The sequence below is a fragment of the Taeniopygia guttata genome, chromosome 4 (genome assembly GCF_048771995.1).
Source record: "Taeniopygia guttata chromosome 4, bTaeGut7.mat, whole genome shotgun sequence".
Taxonomy (NCBI): Eukaryota; Metazoa; Chordata; class Aves; order Passeriformes; family Estrildidae; genus Taeniopygia; species Taeniopygia guttata.
The window spans coordinates 41553014-41570439 of NC_133028.1; the positions used below are offsets into that span (position 1 = coordinate 41553014).

Here is a 17426-nt window from a genome sequence, read left to right on the forward strand (position 1 = left end):
TAAACCTAATTTTTGGATAAAAACAGAAGAAGGGGAAGCACTTAATTGCTGTTAAACACTGATCTAAATAGTATATTTTCAGATCTTAATAACTGTTGCACAAACTTTCTTCAAGTGACTGTTCTTATGGACTTAATGCCAAAATAGTGGATAGCAATCCGTAAAAGAAGCACTTTGCAAAAAGAGTGATCCAATTATGGTATTGGTTAAAAGATACGAAAAAGGCCTCATGAAGTTTCACTCATTTGGATATTTTGGGAGAGAAAATTATGTTTAAATCCATGTCCAAAAGATTATTCAGTACTCAGCACAGGAAAGTTACTGCAGTTCCAGATATTTTTACATTATTGTTATAGCCCTTAAACTTAGCTTTAAACATTGTTTGGTTCAGTTTATTTTAATATCAGTTTATAGAAAACATGACACAAATGAAAACTAAACCCATCCCATTTCAATGTTATGGAATCAGACAAGTGTGAACCTAAGAAAATTACATTAGATATTCTTTTGAACCTGCAACTTCCAATTCTTATCTTGAAACTTTTCATTGTGAAAGAGTGAAATTCCCCTTCATATCATTCCATATCATTAATTTTAAACCTAATTTGTCAGAGCATGTGTGAAGGACCAGTCCTTCATGGAGTTGTTGCTGTAAAAATGAGATGTTTAACTTGTCACATAAGCTTACAGCAATGTATGGTTATAGAGCCCTGAGGTATGTCAAAATCCTATCTTTCCCCCAGAAGTGGAACTACTCTTTTAAATTAAAGTGTTTAAACATCCATGGTCTTGAAATACTGCAAGATATACTTGCAGTATATCAGGGCAACGCTGAGCCCATCTCTTAGCACACAACTCTTCCATCCTCAGAAGCAAGTTCATTACTTAAAGAGAGAATTCACAATTAAAGGGAAAATTTGCATCAGAATTATGTGGATTCCTTTTTTAAGTGACAATTAAATGCTGATTTTTAAAGAATTTTAACTTTGTCCCACATTCAGGAACACTGGAAAAGATACGATTGTGTTTAATAAAGAAACTGCTGCCAGATTTGCAAGACAGAAGGAAATATCATGAGGAGTTTGCCTCATCCACTTCACTTCATGGTGTGCATAACATTGTCCACACACAGAGCAAGGCTCGCAGGGCACTGTGGCTGCTGATAGTCACAGGCTGCCTTGCCACTGTTGCTTGGCAGATCTACAGTCGCTTCATCTACTACTTCAGCTGGCCAACCACAACTACAGTGGTGGTTCAGTACGTGGAAAAAGTCAAATTCCCTGCTGTGACCTTCTGCAACTTGAACCGGTAAAAATTGTGTTTGTTGTTTGCTCTACATCTTTATCTGAAAGCAGTCAGTTTCCACAAGCTGACTGGACAATCACATAACCACCACATGGTACTTAAAAAAAGATGAAAATACAAGAATCAAGAAAGGGAGGTTGATTTTAATCTTCCCTTTCCTTCAGATGATATGATTTTTAAGTTTCACTACAGAAGTTGGAATAGAAAAACTCTGGTGGTAGTCTTCTACGTGTGAGTGTTGTTGCTTTCCAGTGTAATTGATAGCCAGCAGCTACATTCAAGTTCGAAATAAAAGACAAGATTAACAAATGATTTTAAATAGAAACCACATGCAAAGGTAAAAATCTTAGGTAAAACAGATACTCTTCTTTGAAAGGTGCTCAGCCTTTACAACTCCAGCTGATGTCTGGAGTTTTTTGCAGGAGGAAAGCATTTGGGTTGTTTGGAAATCATGTGTCTAAGCAAGAACTTCACTAGATTTCTACATTTGAAAACAGGGGCCAATATTCAGTGCAGCCCCTTCAAAAGTAATTTAGTGAAATTGTGGCCTGATTTTTAGAGCAAAAATATAATTTAGAAATAGTTTTAGAAGCACAGAAAATGTATCTACATTTTTTTCCTCAAAAATTAGTAATTTTTCTCATTTCCTACCTTTTGCTGGCGGAATCAGCCAGAAGTCCAAGTCTCAAAGACCTGGAGTCATTCTGCTTCCCTATGCCACCTTCTCATTACCTGCATAAAGCTCCCCTGGGTTGTAACACATGATGTGCACTGCAGACAGTCTCACTTCTTGTAACTATAGCAGCACACACTGTAAGGAGTCAGCTACTGAGCACGGCGTTTTTCCATCCAAGCAACAGTTTGCTGCCATATCCATCTGCCAGTCACGCTGTGCTTATCCTCTCCTCCTGTTTTTATTAACTGTGGGGGTTTTTTTCATTAGCAGGACAAAGAGCCAAAGCACTCCCTTTGTCTTTATTTTTTGACTCAAATTCAGTTGTGAAGAGCTGTTCCTACTAATCTTATACAGGGGCATTAAGATCTATTACACAAATATGTTACATAAATAATAAATTTTTAAAAATAATTTTATAACTTCTGTAAAACCTTACTTTACTTCAGTGAAGTACTTCAATGCTGTACATAAGGAAAGCACCACCAAAGTCTCATGTTTTTGAGACTTTTCAAGTGGATGAAAAGAGTAAAGATCACCTTTGATTTAAACCACTGTGCCACCAGCTCATAGGAAGGTACACTGTATACAGTGGGGTGTAGTACCTTAGTAAAGCAGGTACATGAGACTACTGCAAATGTGCTCAGAATTCCATTTTCCAAATTAAGGAAGACAGCTTTTTTTTCTGAAAGGGACAGCTCTTCTCAGCTAGTTTCCCACATATAAACACAATTGTTCAGCTTGTCATCAGTTCTGCTAATCTGGTTGTTGGCTTATGTGAATGGTTCATCTGCTCAGGGGATTTGGTTTTTAATGTTTAATAAACAACCATGCACAACAGAAATGTTTCCTATATGACTGACTAGAATAGCCATGGGAATGTGTCTATTTGCTGTTTCCAGATATAGAAGATACAATCCTAGAGATAGGGACTATATTGTTTATTCATGTTGTAGAGATCAAACTGCAACCTGTTGGGCAAGAATCAGTTATAGTCTGTGAGCAGACAGCAAACTGTGTCACAGTTTTGTCAAAAGCAGCCTTGAGATCAGTCCTATAACTACAGAGTCCCAAGCAATTCTTTCTCCTTCTCACTGACAGGTTTCAAGCTCATGCAGTGAGCAACCTGAAAGTAATTTTTTTAATTTGGAACACTGTATCTGCAATTTTCCAAAAATTTGCTATGGAAGATAAATATTCCCAGGAGTTAAATGATTTCCTTCTTGGGAACAAGAACTTCAGCATCAAAGACTTTACAAGGAAAAATGGGTTTTATCTGAACAGCAGCACATTGCTAGAATGTGATTTTTTTGGAAAGCCATGTTACCCACAGGTAAATATGTTTATTTTATTAAAACAATAGCACAGACAGGAACGGGATATATTCTTATACTCAAGACATCTAGCTTTGCCACCTGCTCCCTTATGTTCCTTTGCAGTCAGAAAATAGAGAACAAAAGTCCTGCTCTAAATTACCCTGAGGGTCTCAATTCTCCCACTGACTACAGAGGCAGCCTGCTGGACTCTCTGAGCTGTAAGATGGGATTTCAATTTAAATTGCTCTCTGCCTAATTCCACTTCTGCACAGACAGCAGCCTTTGAAAGCTGTCATACCTCCAGGCTGTATTTAACAACCTTTTCTATCAGTGGCCTATAATAAAGGACAGTTTGAATGAAGTTTTTTGCATGACGTGATTCTGTAGTTTTGTTGTTGAGGTCAAATATAGATAGCCAGGGTAACAGGAATTTTAAATATTGGAAAGAAAATAACCCATCTTCAGGAATTTGGGACACCAGCCAAAAAATATGATCATCCTATTTTTATGGGATTCTTCTGTAAATGAATTCCCAAGTTAGACAGAAAATAGGAGCAGAGAAGTCGGGTCTATATCCTTTCAGTTTAATCTAACCTTTAGATATGCTGTAGCTTCTAAAATTAGGCATTAGAGACTTCTCTTAACTGGAAGACACTAGTGCTAAGAACTAAAACTAAAGTAATAAGATGCAGTCATATTAAACTATGAGGTGGTTTTGGGAAAAAATACAAATATTGTACTTTCATATGTAACATGACATTTAGTTTTGAAACAGTCTTCACTAAGCAGCTAATGGAAAAAAATTAAAAGTTATTTTTGAATATACAATTTCTATATAATGTAACAGGTATAGACATAGCACAGGACCTCATAAAATTCTGAGCAGCTCATAAGTATTAATAAACAATGTGAAATTTCTCCTTTAAACTTCATTTTCTATGGAAAGGGCTGAAATACTTTTGAATATTTCATCAAAAAACGCTTTTCTGATTGTGATATTGAGCACTTTGGAGGAAAAAATAAAATAACCCAACAGCAACCCCAGTAGTCCCTTTCTTGCATTGTAATTAACTAATGAAATGGCAAATGTTCTTTCTTTCATTTAATCTTCCCTATTTTCCTTTATTGAAGGATTTTGAACATGTTTTCACTGAATATGGAAACTGCTTTACTTTTAATCACAATGACCTTTCAGCAAGAAGAGTGAGTTTGTCTGGAAGAGGCTTGCATTTGCTTTTTGATGTCCAGCAGGTACAGCTATCCTAAGGATTATAAGCAATGAATCATTAATAATTTATAAATTAGTGGAGGGTGATTTTTTTTGTTTGGTTTGGGATTTTCATTTGATTGGGTTTACACAGGCCTCCAGAATTTCATGCCCAAGTTTGAATTTTAAAAGTTTAACAAGTGAGACAGTATTTTAAAGAAAATACCCAAATAGAGATTTAAAAAGACAGAATTATTAGTGGCTCTGTCCCAGCTAAGGGGAAGAAGGTTATGAGTAAGCATATACATGCACCGTTCACCCACAACTGAAACATGTCATAAGAAGAGCTATTTAATTTTATACAAGCCATTCATTTTAATAAAAGACCCATTAGGGAAGGTCACCTGGTGCCAGTTTCTAAGTAGCACCAAATCTTAGTTACAGCAGCTACAGCAGCTCAGTGCCAGCCAAGACCTTTGCACTGTTTCTGACATTAGAATTGTCTTTGACCAACAAAAAGCAGAAAACAGAGAATATCACCTTGTGAGAACAGGGAAAAAACTAACAGATTGATAAATTACTTAGACATTGGCTTTTGTCTCTAGGAATTATGAGTCAGGAGTGAAAGGCTCTGAAGAGAATAATGGGAAGTTTAGTGAAATATGATGGGTAGTCACAAGGAAGAAGAACAAATCTCCAAGTTATGAGTAAATGCTCATCTATGACTTCTTGTATTTAAAATTGGGGGATGACAAAAGAAATAAAAAGGTTAAAAGTTTAATAGCAACTGGAAGGAAACCCACAGAGGTAATGAACAAAAGAAATTCAAATCAGTTTGCTTCTATACTTTCCTGTAAACTGTCAAAAATATTACTAAATAGCATACTATCACAATAAATATAGCTAAAAGTTCAGATGGTAAGCAAAGCCAAAAACTACTTTAAACAATTCTTTTTGTATCAGGACAAATTCACTGATGAACCTACTCTCGGTTATACTGATGCTGGAATAACTTTTGTGATCCATTCACCCCACGAGCTTCCACGTTTTGATGGTTTAGGTTTACTGACACCAGTGGGGATGCACGCACAGGTCGCAATCCGCCAGCTGAAGGTAAGGACTTGGACATGGACTGGAAGTAGAATTTTTTACTGTCTCTAATTCTTTTCTGAAGCATTAACAATGAATCAGACATTTTGGAATGTAAAATATTTATTATGCCTTAGTGACTCCAAAAAAATAACATTTCCTCCAGACACAAATGCAATTACTGCTATTTGGTGGAGGATATAGTTGATTTTCCTAATTTGTATCTATCAAAGTCAGCCTTTCTTTCCTGTAACTTTAAAGCCTCATTGACAAATAATGATAAAAAGACGCCACAGAATTTCCCTATCAACACATTCTGCTACCATTAAGGGGGTCTCACATTCTTACTGGAATTCAGCAGAGCAGAGTACCATTTTACACTAAACTGTCTAATCAGGCCCTACTTTTGCTGTGAGAGAGGGGAGATGAATTTTTAATCCCAAGAGCATGAACTGTAATTGCCTCTAATTAAATCACAGTGTTACAGCTTGTGTCTTCAACAGGCTTCCTGCAGCACTATAAAACATGAAAAAGCAATGCCAATTTTTAAAACAGACACAAAAATTTATATCTTTTGTTATTATTACCCTACAGTCAATTATCCAAGAATATCCATGGGGAGAGTGCAAGCCTGATATAAAGCTTCAGTACCACAAGATTTATAGTACTAATGGATGTTTGCTGGAATGCAAAGCCCGGTACATACAGGACTGGTGTGGCTGTTTGCCATTCATTCTTCCAGGTATTTCTCAGGAGTATCATCATACCACACACTGATCATCTTCCTGGAAGACCTCACATGTTACTGAATAGTCAAGAAGATAGAGAATATATTTGAGGGAAATCTCCAGTTGATATTAATTAAAATTCCAAGGAAACAAGCAAGATATTTGGTCAAGCCTAGACCTAGCATCTGGGTCATTGTCTAATCTTAGGAGTGTGAGAAGTATGCCTCAGGAGTGTGAGACAGGTCTGTAGTCTTCAACTTGACTTCCTAAGGAGCTGGAACTAAATCATAAGAAGGCATACATTTTCACAAGTAATCCAGACAACTTACTTTGCAGGCAGGTGCTCAGCAACCACAGCAGAAAAACTTGCTTGAAGACAGACTCTCAAGACTTGCACATCAGCCACAGAAAGAGCCTGGTAGCAGCAAAGGCTCTACAAAAGCCAGAAAGCTGTATGGAGCCTTCTAATCAGCCTCAAATGTGGAGCACCAGGTGCATGCTGTAATACTCCCCTGAAGTATTCAGGCTTCTTAATCAGTCTAGAAATGTAAAGCGGTAACACTGACCTCTCACACCTTTTCAGCATTAATGACAATACTGTCACTAAAGCAAGAGCTGGAACCCAGATCTCTGCTCTTGCACCTCTATTTTTCACAACTGATGGGCAAGAAAGACACTACATCACAAGAAAAGCCACAAGAAAGCCTGTACTTTTGGACTCATTGTATTTTTTAAATATGCTCAAGCAAGGCAGAATGCTCCTAATAAAGTAGACCCATTAGCGTGTATCTCTAGCCTGTTTGTTTGAAAACCCCTGGGAAAGGAGGCTAGCAGTCTTCTGCAAACTGTCATGGAAAAGGCATTTCCAAGGCAATTAAGTCTGGGTCTCCCATGCCTGGGGTGACAGCTTTATACAGCTTTATACAAGGACAATTAGTTAAAGGAGAGCAATGCCTTCTGGAAACACGTGCTAAACTGCTACACAACATTTCCATGTGATGGAAAAAAAATTAAAAGTGTTGTGAAAATGAGACCATCTGAAAAATTTGCTCTAGCTCAGCATATTATCTTACCCCCTGGGTCTCAAAAAAACTCCTGCATGAAGTTCAAAATTTCTGCAGAAACACATGGGATGTAATCTCATATCAAATCTACCTTACTTTGGTTCTGGTGGTTTTTGGGGTTTTTTTTTGGTTGGTTTTTTGTTTTTTTTTTTTTTCTCATTTCCGCTAGGAAAAGCAGAAATTCCTGTCTTTAGCAAGCTAACACAAAGAGTGAGCCACAAGCTCACAGGCAGTTAAGGCTGGTACACATAATGAAGGTGTTTGCTCCAACAGCAGCCTCCTGGCTTGGTCTGTTGTGTCTCTTCAGCCTGTACCCCTGCTGGTGTTGGCAACTGCACTGTGCCCAACTGAATTGATTTCTCAGTTGTGTAGTCATTAATATGAAGTGCTGAACAGGATTTGATGACACTACATTTCAGTTTAGTACAAATAGAGCTAAGGGTTAGATGGTTAATAGAGGCTCCTAAATCTTGTTATTTATTTTTAGGAAATGGAACAGAATGTGACTTGCTGAAGTTTTACAAATGTGTTTATCCAGCAGTCTGTAAGTAAAAACTTCATATTCATGATTTTCAAGCCAATTCACAATAGTAGACAATATCAATAACGAAAATAATTTGAAATGGAGTCCATCCCAGTTCATTTAATAAAACAGAGACCAGAAAGAGCATGAAATATATGCCCATTAAAAACAAACAAACCACACAAAAATACTCAAAAATAAAAGTGTGTATATATATATATATATATATATATATACTATATATATATACATATACATACATACATATATATATATATATATATATATACATAAAATAATAGAAGAAGTCATTTTAGCATTTAAAATGGAAGAACATCCAACTAATCTATTTTCAATTACCAAGCCTCTGGCTAGCATTTTCACATCTTCATTGAATCCTTCTAGATCCAATGTTGTATTCTTTGTGCAAGAAGAGTGAATAGTACAGTAATAACATGTTTGTTAACAGGTAAAACATAAATCACTGGCTTTAATTTATAGAATTTTAAAAGTAAATTATAAATTTTGAAAGCACTTGAAATGCAATTCTTTTCCATAAAAAAATAATCTGTGCACAGTGGGTATGAAATTTGTAAGTCACTGCAACAGACGAAAATACTTAAAATGGTAATCTGAGAAGTAACTTTTCATGAACTTCAGAAAGCTTTCTTTTTACTTGGTTTGGTTTATATTGTGTCATATGACTCTCTCTAAGTGATTAGTAGACTCAGAAGTTGGTGGGGGGGATTGTTTTCATAAGGTGTGTGCAACATTCAGGCCACATCTACTACTGTGAACAATTACTTTTTTTCCCTGCAGCGATTTTAAAATGGATTCCACTAAGTTCACAATCTTATGTGAACTTTAAGAGCCTGTCATGAGGGAAGATGTGTATTATTTTACTTAATAGATATTCAGTAACTGAATGTCAAAGAAACCACAGAGCAATAAATTAAAATGACCCAAATTCCTCTGAAGGATGGACAGGATTCAGAGCTGGATCCCAGAAGGTTTGTAGATATATGGTCCCTGGGATTTCATTTTAGGCGCTGACTCTCCTTTGACAGTGTTGGAGAAGGAAGACATCTGATAACAGAATCTCAAGTAACAGCACACTCATCCAGTATCTGCAGGACCCACTAAGAATATTATTTTAGGAGCTCTAACAGCTGCCTCTCCAGAATAAAATCTACAGTCCCAGCATCCCTGGAGAGTATTTCAAATCATCAGCTAACAGGCTCAGATATCTCCTCTGTGCTTTGCAAAAGTGAGAAGCCCACAAGCAGAGCAAACAGACACAACCTCTGCCACCCCACAAACAGGACAAATAGAGCATCACAAGCAGGAGATCACAGTACTCATCTCACAGTGATGGCTTACGATTTAGGAAACATGCCTTACAATTTTTCATCCACATTGTTTTTCTCTAGCCTTCCCAGATTTCTGTAAGGATTATTTTCTGTAATTCCCTGTTAAGACGAATGGCTCTCCACTTTCATGGCAGCCGGACCTGCAGAATTTTATTACTTATCTTCAGTATTTGAAGAGACAAAGCTTTCCTTAAGCCTTCTTAGCTGTCTTGGGCCCCATTATTAAATGGCAGAAGTTAAGGTAAAGTGAACTTAGCTTACCAAGGTTTTTATAGTTATCAGTTTTTATAGTTATCAGTTGGAATTGCTCTGGAAGCTGTTTCTGTGCACTGAAATGAGCTGGACAGGCACTAAGGCACTAAGACCAAGGATACATACCTAAGAATTTAATTAGAAAAATAGCACAGAACGTGGAAAGTCTTCTGTTGTCTTTTTGTTTAACTGTGGGTGAGAAATAGTAAGCACATAAAGCCCCAATGAAGGCAGAAAGAGGTGCTTAGAGGTGCTGTATTTCTTTGGAAAAAGTAAGAAAACTATCTCAAAACTATCTCCCTTGTTTTTGTGCACCAGTTTCCTAAATGACAATTGCAAATACTTATTTGATCCTTCAAAACTGGCAAGTATCCACTTTTCCTGGGATAATTAATCCACACATTTATTGAAGACAAATAAAAGTAATTTAGTAAGTTTTTTTTAAGTGTTTAAACTGTGTGCTTTTTTAGAAATAATATCTAAAATTATTCTTTTGAAATTGCAGATAATATAGAGATAAAAGGTTTATGTACAGTAGGAACACACAATTCCACTTGCCCTGCCCCATGTGAAGAAACAGATTATCCTACCACTGTCACCTATTCAAATTTTGGAGGAGAAAAAGCCATGAAATATTTTTCTACAAAACTGAAGAAAAGCTCAGAATACATCAGGTAATCTTGCTTAACACCTTGTCTAAGAAAGAAATTATTGATTCCTTTTAACCATGCTAGCAGAGAGTATGATGAAAATATGACCTTAAAAAGCTATTCTTATGTGGGTATTAATAATGTTAACTGTGAGAAAACAATCTCTTGGATAAAACTGATTAAGATTTATAAAAATTCATATCTATATTTACATATATATGTATTATACAGATAGATATATTATATATATAATATACTTATATACACCTAAGACTGGATAACAAAGAATAGATAATTCAATTATAAATTACTATTCTCAATTACCTTCTCTCTCACTAATCTCTTATGTTGAAGTTTTTTGATCACTGTTTCAACTAGGAATAAAAAAATGTAGGGTTATCAAAGCTATTCATAATCAATCCAGTAGAGAAGACAAATCTTCACACTTCCACAAATTAAGGCAATGAAAAACCACAAATAGATGCTGTATAAAGTTTTTCTCCATTTAGCCTATTCCCAAAGGAAGTTTTGTAAGTACTGAAGACCTGGGTTTTATTGTAGCAGCAATGCCAAGCATCTAATAATATTTTCTACTGTTAGTAGAATTCCCTAAGACTATTTATATTATAGAAGTTATTTAGAAAATCTTCTGCATCAATTCTCACAAGGTAGCAGAAGAGTGAAACAAGATAGTTGTGTGTGACTGAAAGCACTACCCAGGAAAAGGAGGAAGAAAATTTAACACAGTTTCATATGCTGAACTGCCTCTTTTTCATAGCCAGAGATGTCAGCAGTACAAATAAGTCTTAAGGCAGTTGCTACATGAACTCATAGTATATACAACATCAAAGCATGTTTGTCAATATCTGTAGAATATTTGGTTTATTAAATATCTATGAGTTTCCTTGTCTCCATGACTTTGGTTTTCTCACTTTTGAAGCCATCAGTATGCAAATGCTGGCATATGTTTATACATGCACAGGAACTATAAAAATCATTAAATAGTTGGGTTGGACAGGACCTTTAACGGTCAAATAGCCCAACTCTCCTGCAATAAGCAGGGACATCTTTATCTACATGGGATTGCTCAGAGCCTTGAATGTTTCCAGGCATGGGTCATTCACCACCTCTCAGGGCAACCTGTTCCAGTGTTTCACCACCCTTGTAAAACTGCCTTCCTTACACCTAGTCTGAATCTACCCCCTCCAAGTTTATAACCATTACCTCTTGTCCTATATCTACAGGCCCTATTAAAAAGTATGTTCCAAATGAACATTATGAAAATTAAACTTGTTATATACAAACAATATTAATCCCTTGAGGACATTTTATCTTCATTGATTATTTTATTGTCTGTAAACATCATGCACAACTCAGTAATTATTCAATTAAGCAAGGGAACACACAGAAAATTCCCCTGTTACCAGGCCTTAACCAATAGCAATCCTGCCAACATATTAATGAGTACACATTTCAAACTATAAAACATAGAGATGTAATTATTTCTGAAGATGCAAGAAGGAAAAAGTTAAATATTTATTGGATAGTTCTGCTAGCAAATCCATTACAAGGGCAGGAGCCTTACTAACAGAATCTAGGAGAATATTATTATTTTTATACATTAGTGCTAAGTTTTAGAATTATCACCCGAAGAGACAGAAGTGATGATTTTGTATAGAAAATACTTTATTTTCATTAATATTGTTAATGAGCTTATTGTCACTGTCAAACCAAAAACCTGCAGCTGTTAACACTTCTGAAGAATCATGGTGGGGTTTGGGTTGGAAGGCACCTTAATGATCTGGATCATCTGGTTCCAGTCCCTGTGGGCAGGGATACCACCCTCTACATCAGGTTGCTCAAAGCCCCATCCAACCTGGCCTTGAAGACTGCTAAGGATGGGGCAACCATAATTTCTCTGGGCAATCTGTTCCAGTGCCTCACCACCTTCACAGTAAAGACTGTCTTCTCAGTATCTAAACCTACCCTATTTCAGTTTAAAGCCACTCCCCCTTGTCCTATCCCTACATGTAAAAAGTCCCTTTCTGTGTTTTTTTGTAAGCCCCCTTCAGGTACTGGAAAGGCTGGAAGGCTGCTATAATATCTCTCCAAAGGCTTCTCTTTTCCAGGCTGAACAGCCACAAGTATCTCAGCCTGTTCTAACAGGTGAGGCGCTCCAGCCTCTGATCATCTTCATGGCCTTCTCTGGACTCTCTACATCCTTTTTATGATGGGAGCCCCAGAGCTGGACAAAACACCCCAGGTGTTCTGTTCTGCCCCTCAAGTCACTCCACTCTTGTGGACCTGCCCTCAATGTTCTGGTCACTTTTCCTTTGATGAGGTCCAGGCTGAAGTGCACATTGCTGGTTCTTGTTGAGCTTCTCCTCAATGAACACCCCAAGTACCTCCACTTAGGGCTGCTCTCATTTCTATTCTCTGTTCAGCCTGTACTTGTGCTTGCCCTGATCCAGGCTCAGTACGTAGCACCTGGCCTTGCTGAACTATGTGAGGTTTGCACAGGCTCACCTCTCAAGCCTGTCCAGGTCTCTCTGGATGGTATCCCTTCCCTCCAGCATGTCAGTCACACCATACAGCTTGGTGTCACTGACAAACTTGCTGAAGGAGCCCTCAGTGCCACTGTCCATGTCACTAAAAAGATGTTAAACAGCACTGGTCAAAATACTCTACTTGGACACTGAGCCACTGACATTGTTTTCTTCCAAACCAATTATTTTTATATTCAATTTAAGACTTAGGCAGAGTCTTTCTACAGACAAGATACCATAAAGAGGAGCTCTTCAGTCAGTCTTGCTTCACAGGTCTTGCTCCAACTCAGATTTACCTACTCTTCCACTTTTGCAGCAGGCAAGAATATAATTAGATAAGTGAGGCTACTAGCAGAGGGTAGAACTGAACATCCAAGTTTAGGACAAGCATGCTCTGCACAAACATGCCAATTGAAATTAACACAATTAACTGTGCAGTTGCACATAATCAAGAGTCGTAGGCTACACTTTGCTTCACATTTCCATTCAAGTTTCTCTCAGTGACCCTTAAAAAATATGAGTCTGCCTTACTGTACAGATCTAGAGCTACCTTTCCAACACAATTGGAAGATCTACTCCTGATAAACTGCTGTTGTTATTACAGTTTAGGGTTTTCTCCTCTCTAATGTAGCTGATTTTGATAAAATTCATCTAGCTTTTCATTAAAGACACCATCCCTCTCCCTGAACTCAGACCATGCTGACAGATGATGGTAAAAATGAGAACTCCTGACTGTTTCAAGTAAACTCTATGTATTTGTCATTAGGCAAAACCTTGTGCGTATTGAGATTAAATATCATGATCTGAGGTACAAAATAACACAGCAGCAGAAGGCCTTGACTATCTCTGAGTTGCTTGGTAAGTGAATGCTTAGTACTTATTATTATTAATTAATCTAAAAATAATAATTGAAAAAAACCACCAGACAACAAAAACCACCCATTTTTAAAATTCTCTCGCCTCCTCAATAAAACACTATGTGGACTTCTGAACAAGTCATAATTTTTATACTATAATAGTAATAATCATGTCTGTCTTGTGGTAATTTTTGGTACTGTCTCCTGTCATTCTATTAAAGAAGCTGTGGTATGGACAGAAGCTGAGAGCAAGAATTAAGTTTGGCACTAGTTTATGGTTCTGTCACAGGACTGTAAGAACAGTGACATTTAGGGATTTGGAGAGGAGAGGGAGAGCATGGAGATGAGAAGCAAGGGAACAGCTAAAAAGGCATAGAAGCAGTAAATATTTTAAGTATCTGTTTCACAGTAGGATGTCTTGTGTGGTACTTGCTTTGTTTAGAATTTTCAAAACCACATTTGCCTTCTTCAGTAAACTTTCTTAAGAATATTAATTCTGTTTTCCTAAAGTGATGGATTATGTATATTGAATTTATGTAACACTTGAGCCTGGCAGGGTTTTGTTTGCTTGCTAGACTAAACCAGATGATTCGTATGACATATGTTTATTTCCTTCTATTACAGCCGATGTAGGTGGCCAACTTGGATTGTTTTGTGGTGCCAGTATGATTACAATCATAGAACTGTTAGAGTATATTTTTACTAACTTCTGTTGGATGTGCATCTTTCTTCTTTTGAAAGCTCCTGAAATGCCTCAATGGAACAATCCATCCCAGAACCAACCAACACATAAGAGAAAAAAGAGGGGAATACAAGAATGTTAATGGCTTGTAGAAGTCTGAAACTAATTGATTTCTTTTTAAGATACAAAGGACTGTAGAATTTTACACTGCTTCCTTCTCTGCTCTCCTTATTCTCCCTACTATTCCCTAAAATGATTTAACTGTGCTAAATAACCTTAAAGAGTGCATTTCACAAAGTCTCACTTTCATTTTCATATAAAGAAAAATTCAATCTTTAAATTTTATTTTAAAAAGATTATTTTAGAATAGTATAGCAAGTGATGCTGATATATGATACAATTTAGCATTCATAATTGAGATTTTATCTTGTGTTTTGAGTGATGAGAAATAATACACATGCCAAATTATCTCACAGAAATTTCTTGATTACCATAAATATGGAGCATTGCTATTCTTAAAATGCTGGTTCCTTTTTAACAACTCTTATTGTAGGTTATCATTGTAACATATTCCAGTGAAAAATATGGTAACTTCACCTAGAAAAATTAGGAATGTGCCTAAGAGCAATAAAATTTACAGTACTATCTATCATCAGTCTGCCAGCTACTATAGAGAACCACAGGGTATACAAGTGGATGGCAAGTAGGCAAACATGAGTTGAGTTCAGTGTTTAATGTCATGAAAATGATATTAAAGGCTAAAGGCTTCATCTAAGTCTTACTAAATATGAGTCTGTAAGAATTTTATGGCTTTGGTACTGATTCAGGGTTCCTGAACATTTAATTCTTTGAAAGTGTTTAGAAAAGCTTCTGTCATTACCTGCATCTGCTTGGGCCTATACAGCAGTAGTGGTTTAGTTTTATGTTTTTTTTAAGAAGACTGCAGTGATTCAATAAAGTAATAAGTGTATTTACTGAAGAGCCAAGTACTTATGGTCAGATATAAAGTAATGAAAATGCTACTGCTTGGCCATCATTGGCAACAGCTTCCCTTCAACATGAGCCCTAGGATTTGTAATTCAGGAAATACAGGAAACGTTTTTGCTACCTAGAAAGAGATGCCTTGATTTTTGTCCTCTAACCTTAAGTATATCTCAAAGATTTTTTTCTCAATTCTTATTTATTGGTCACTTGACTTCTGCTGGGACTTTTCCCCCTCACTGTTACCAAGCACAGGCACATTTGGCTCAGCACCCCTATAAAAAGGTTGTTCTAACCCCACTGTCCAAAGTGTGCATTAGCCAACACAGAAGAAGAATGGAAAGAACAGAGCAAACATACTGCAATATTTCTCCAAAGACTTCTCCCAGCCTCAGACAGTTTCTAACTGTGGAATTCTTAAGCCAAAAGAAATTATAGGTTTGGAAGTAGAAACCAGGTATTATCTGACTTCTGGATAAAAAGAAAAGCAGGGTTTAAACATAGTAATCAAGCACACCTTGTATTTCAGAGATCAAAGTGTTTTGTAGCTATCAATCACAATGATTTGTTTTGTTTGCTTCTATTAATAAGGGCTAAATAAAATAACATCAGTATTGTAAGGACTAAAGAAAACAAAACTGGTATTGTTTCTGTCCAAAGGTTCACGTGAAATGAAGCACAGAACACGCTAAAAAAATTAGCTAAAAAAAGCACCAGTCCCCAGAAAGGGAACGTACTGAAATCATTGCTTTGTTTAACAAGACTAAAATGACTTTTGCTTACTCCACTGACTTTGGACAAGGACAGCTGAAATCACAGCTTGGTTTCAGATTTTTTTAACATACGTGGCAGAAGGAGTTCTGAAGAAAGAACAAAGACTTGTTTTGCCCAAGGTCAAGTGACAGACTTGGATGTATTTTTTTCAGCAATGGTTTGTGATAAGATTATATAAAGCAAATTATTCCCCAGCACAGCTAAATTTAGCAAGTGTGCTGTGCAGCAGAGCAGAAGTAAGGGTGCTTTTGTATTTTGATCTATGACTATTCCTCTATTATGGCAATAGAATTTTAAAAAGTGTTAAGGAAATGTCTGGTTTTACTGACTGGGTGACAATGTCATATCTGTAAGGACAGCAGAAGCAAGTTATTTTAACAGTTTGAACAGATCACCTCCTAATTTAGCATTACTTTGTCACTTATTTATTCAGTTTTCCTTTTCACAAGAGCACATCCATGCACCAAGTAAATATGCTGGCAAGCTTTTCCCATACCAATTGATTCTAAAATGGTAGTCCTAACAATTAAATTAGTTTACATGTTTGGGAAGGCCCCCTTGGGCTCCTCCCAAGTCCTTGTCTAATTTTCAAAAAAAGATGCAACATAGAATTTTGTAAAAAAAAATTAAAAATACATTTTTAAATGCATTCTGTAGAAGTAATTAAACTTTAATGCTGTAGAGAATCTCACACTGTTGCATACATTTTCTGAAGAACACAGGAAGGCAATTTAGTTATGTGGATAATGACCTGTGTTTGGGAGCTCTGGATATTATAGTGTTACATTCACTTAAGGATTTTTATAAGTATTTTTCATATAATATTTTTTATATATAGAATTTTATTTATACATAGTATTAATTTTCAACCCCTGGTCAGAGTGTCAGAGCTCCTTGTACAAGGAAGACAGACTTAAACTATCAGAGAACTTGCCATGAGAGAATGGGGTGGAGGAAAGTTGGAGATATTCTATTGCAACGTACATGGCAGACATCTCTAAAGGAGTGCCAGAAAGTAAGGAATTATGCAAGAAGAAAATGCATTTTTTCCACAAAGAGTTCAGGAGACAGATCTGGCACTTGCTTATTTGGCAAATTAAAATGTAGAATGTACAGAATGGTCTGTACAGAAGGATTTGGAGCAGACTCTAATGGCATAGATGAATTCGCTGCAACACTTCACCAGTAGATGCCCCACTTACCTTAGGCTGCTGTTCACAAGGCTTCTCTTGCACAGTTGATTTCTCAGCACTTAGAGAATTTCTCAGTGTAACTGATGTCACATTGTTTCCCCCTGGTTAATGATGTATCAGCTGGGGAAATATTTCAAAGGAGCTTCTGACAAACCTGCCATTATTTAGACTGAACTAAGAGACATCATCTTTGCAGCACTATGTTTAGATTGATTT

At 36.6% G+C, this 17426-nt stretch overlaps 1 protein-coding gene across 1 annotated transcript in view; it reads left to right on the top strand.

Annotated features, from left to right (window-relative positions):
* Positions 1 to 15241, top strand: part of ASIC5 (acid sensing ion channel subunit family member 5) — a 21714-nt gene extending 6473 nt beyond the window's left edge. The window contains exons 2-10 of the mRNA XM_072928449.1: positions 1002 to 1308; positions 3080 to 3311; positions 4426 to 4545; positions 5465 to 5614; positions 6185 to 6332; positions 7870 to 7926; positions 10033 to 10201; positions 13490 to 13581; positions 14205 to 15241. Coding sequence (XP_072784550.1) covers positions 1002 to 1308; positions 3080 to 3311; positions 4426 to 4545; positions 5465 to 5614; positions 6185 to 6332; positions 7870 to 7926; positions 10033 to 10201; positions 13490 to 13581; positions 14205 to 14404 — 1475 coding nt within the window. The 3' untranslated portion in view covers positions 14405 to 15241. The remainder of the gene's footprint in view (positions 1 to 1001; positions 1309 to 3079; positions 3312 to 4425; positions 4546 to 5464; positions 5615 to 6184; positions 6333 to 7869; positions 7927 to 10032; positions 10202 to 13489; positions 13582 to 14204) is intronic.
* Positions 15242 to 17426: the final 2185 nt, after the last annotated feature.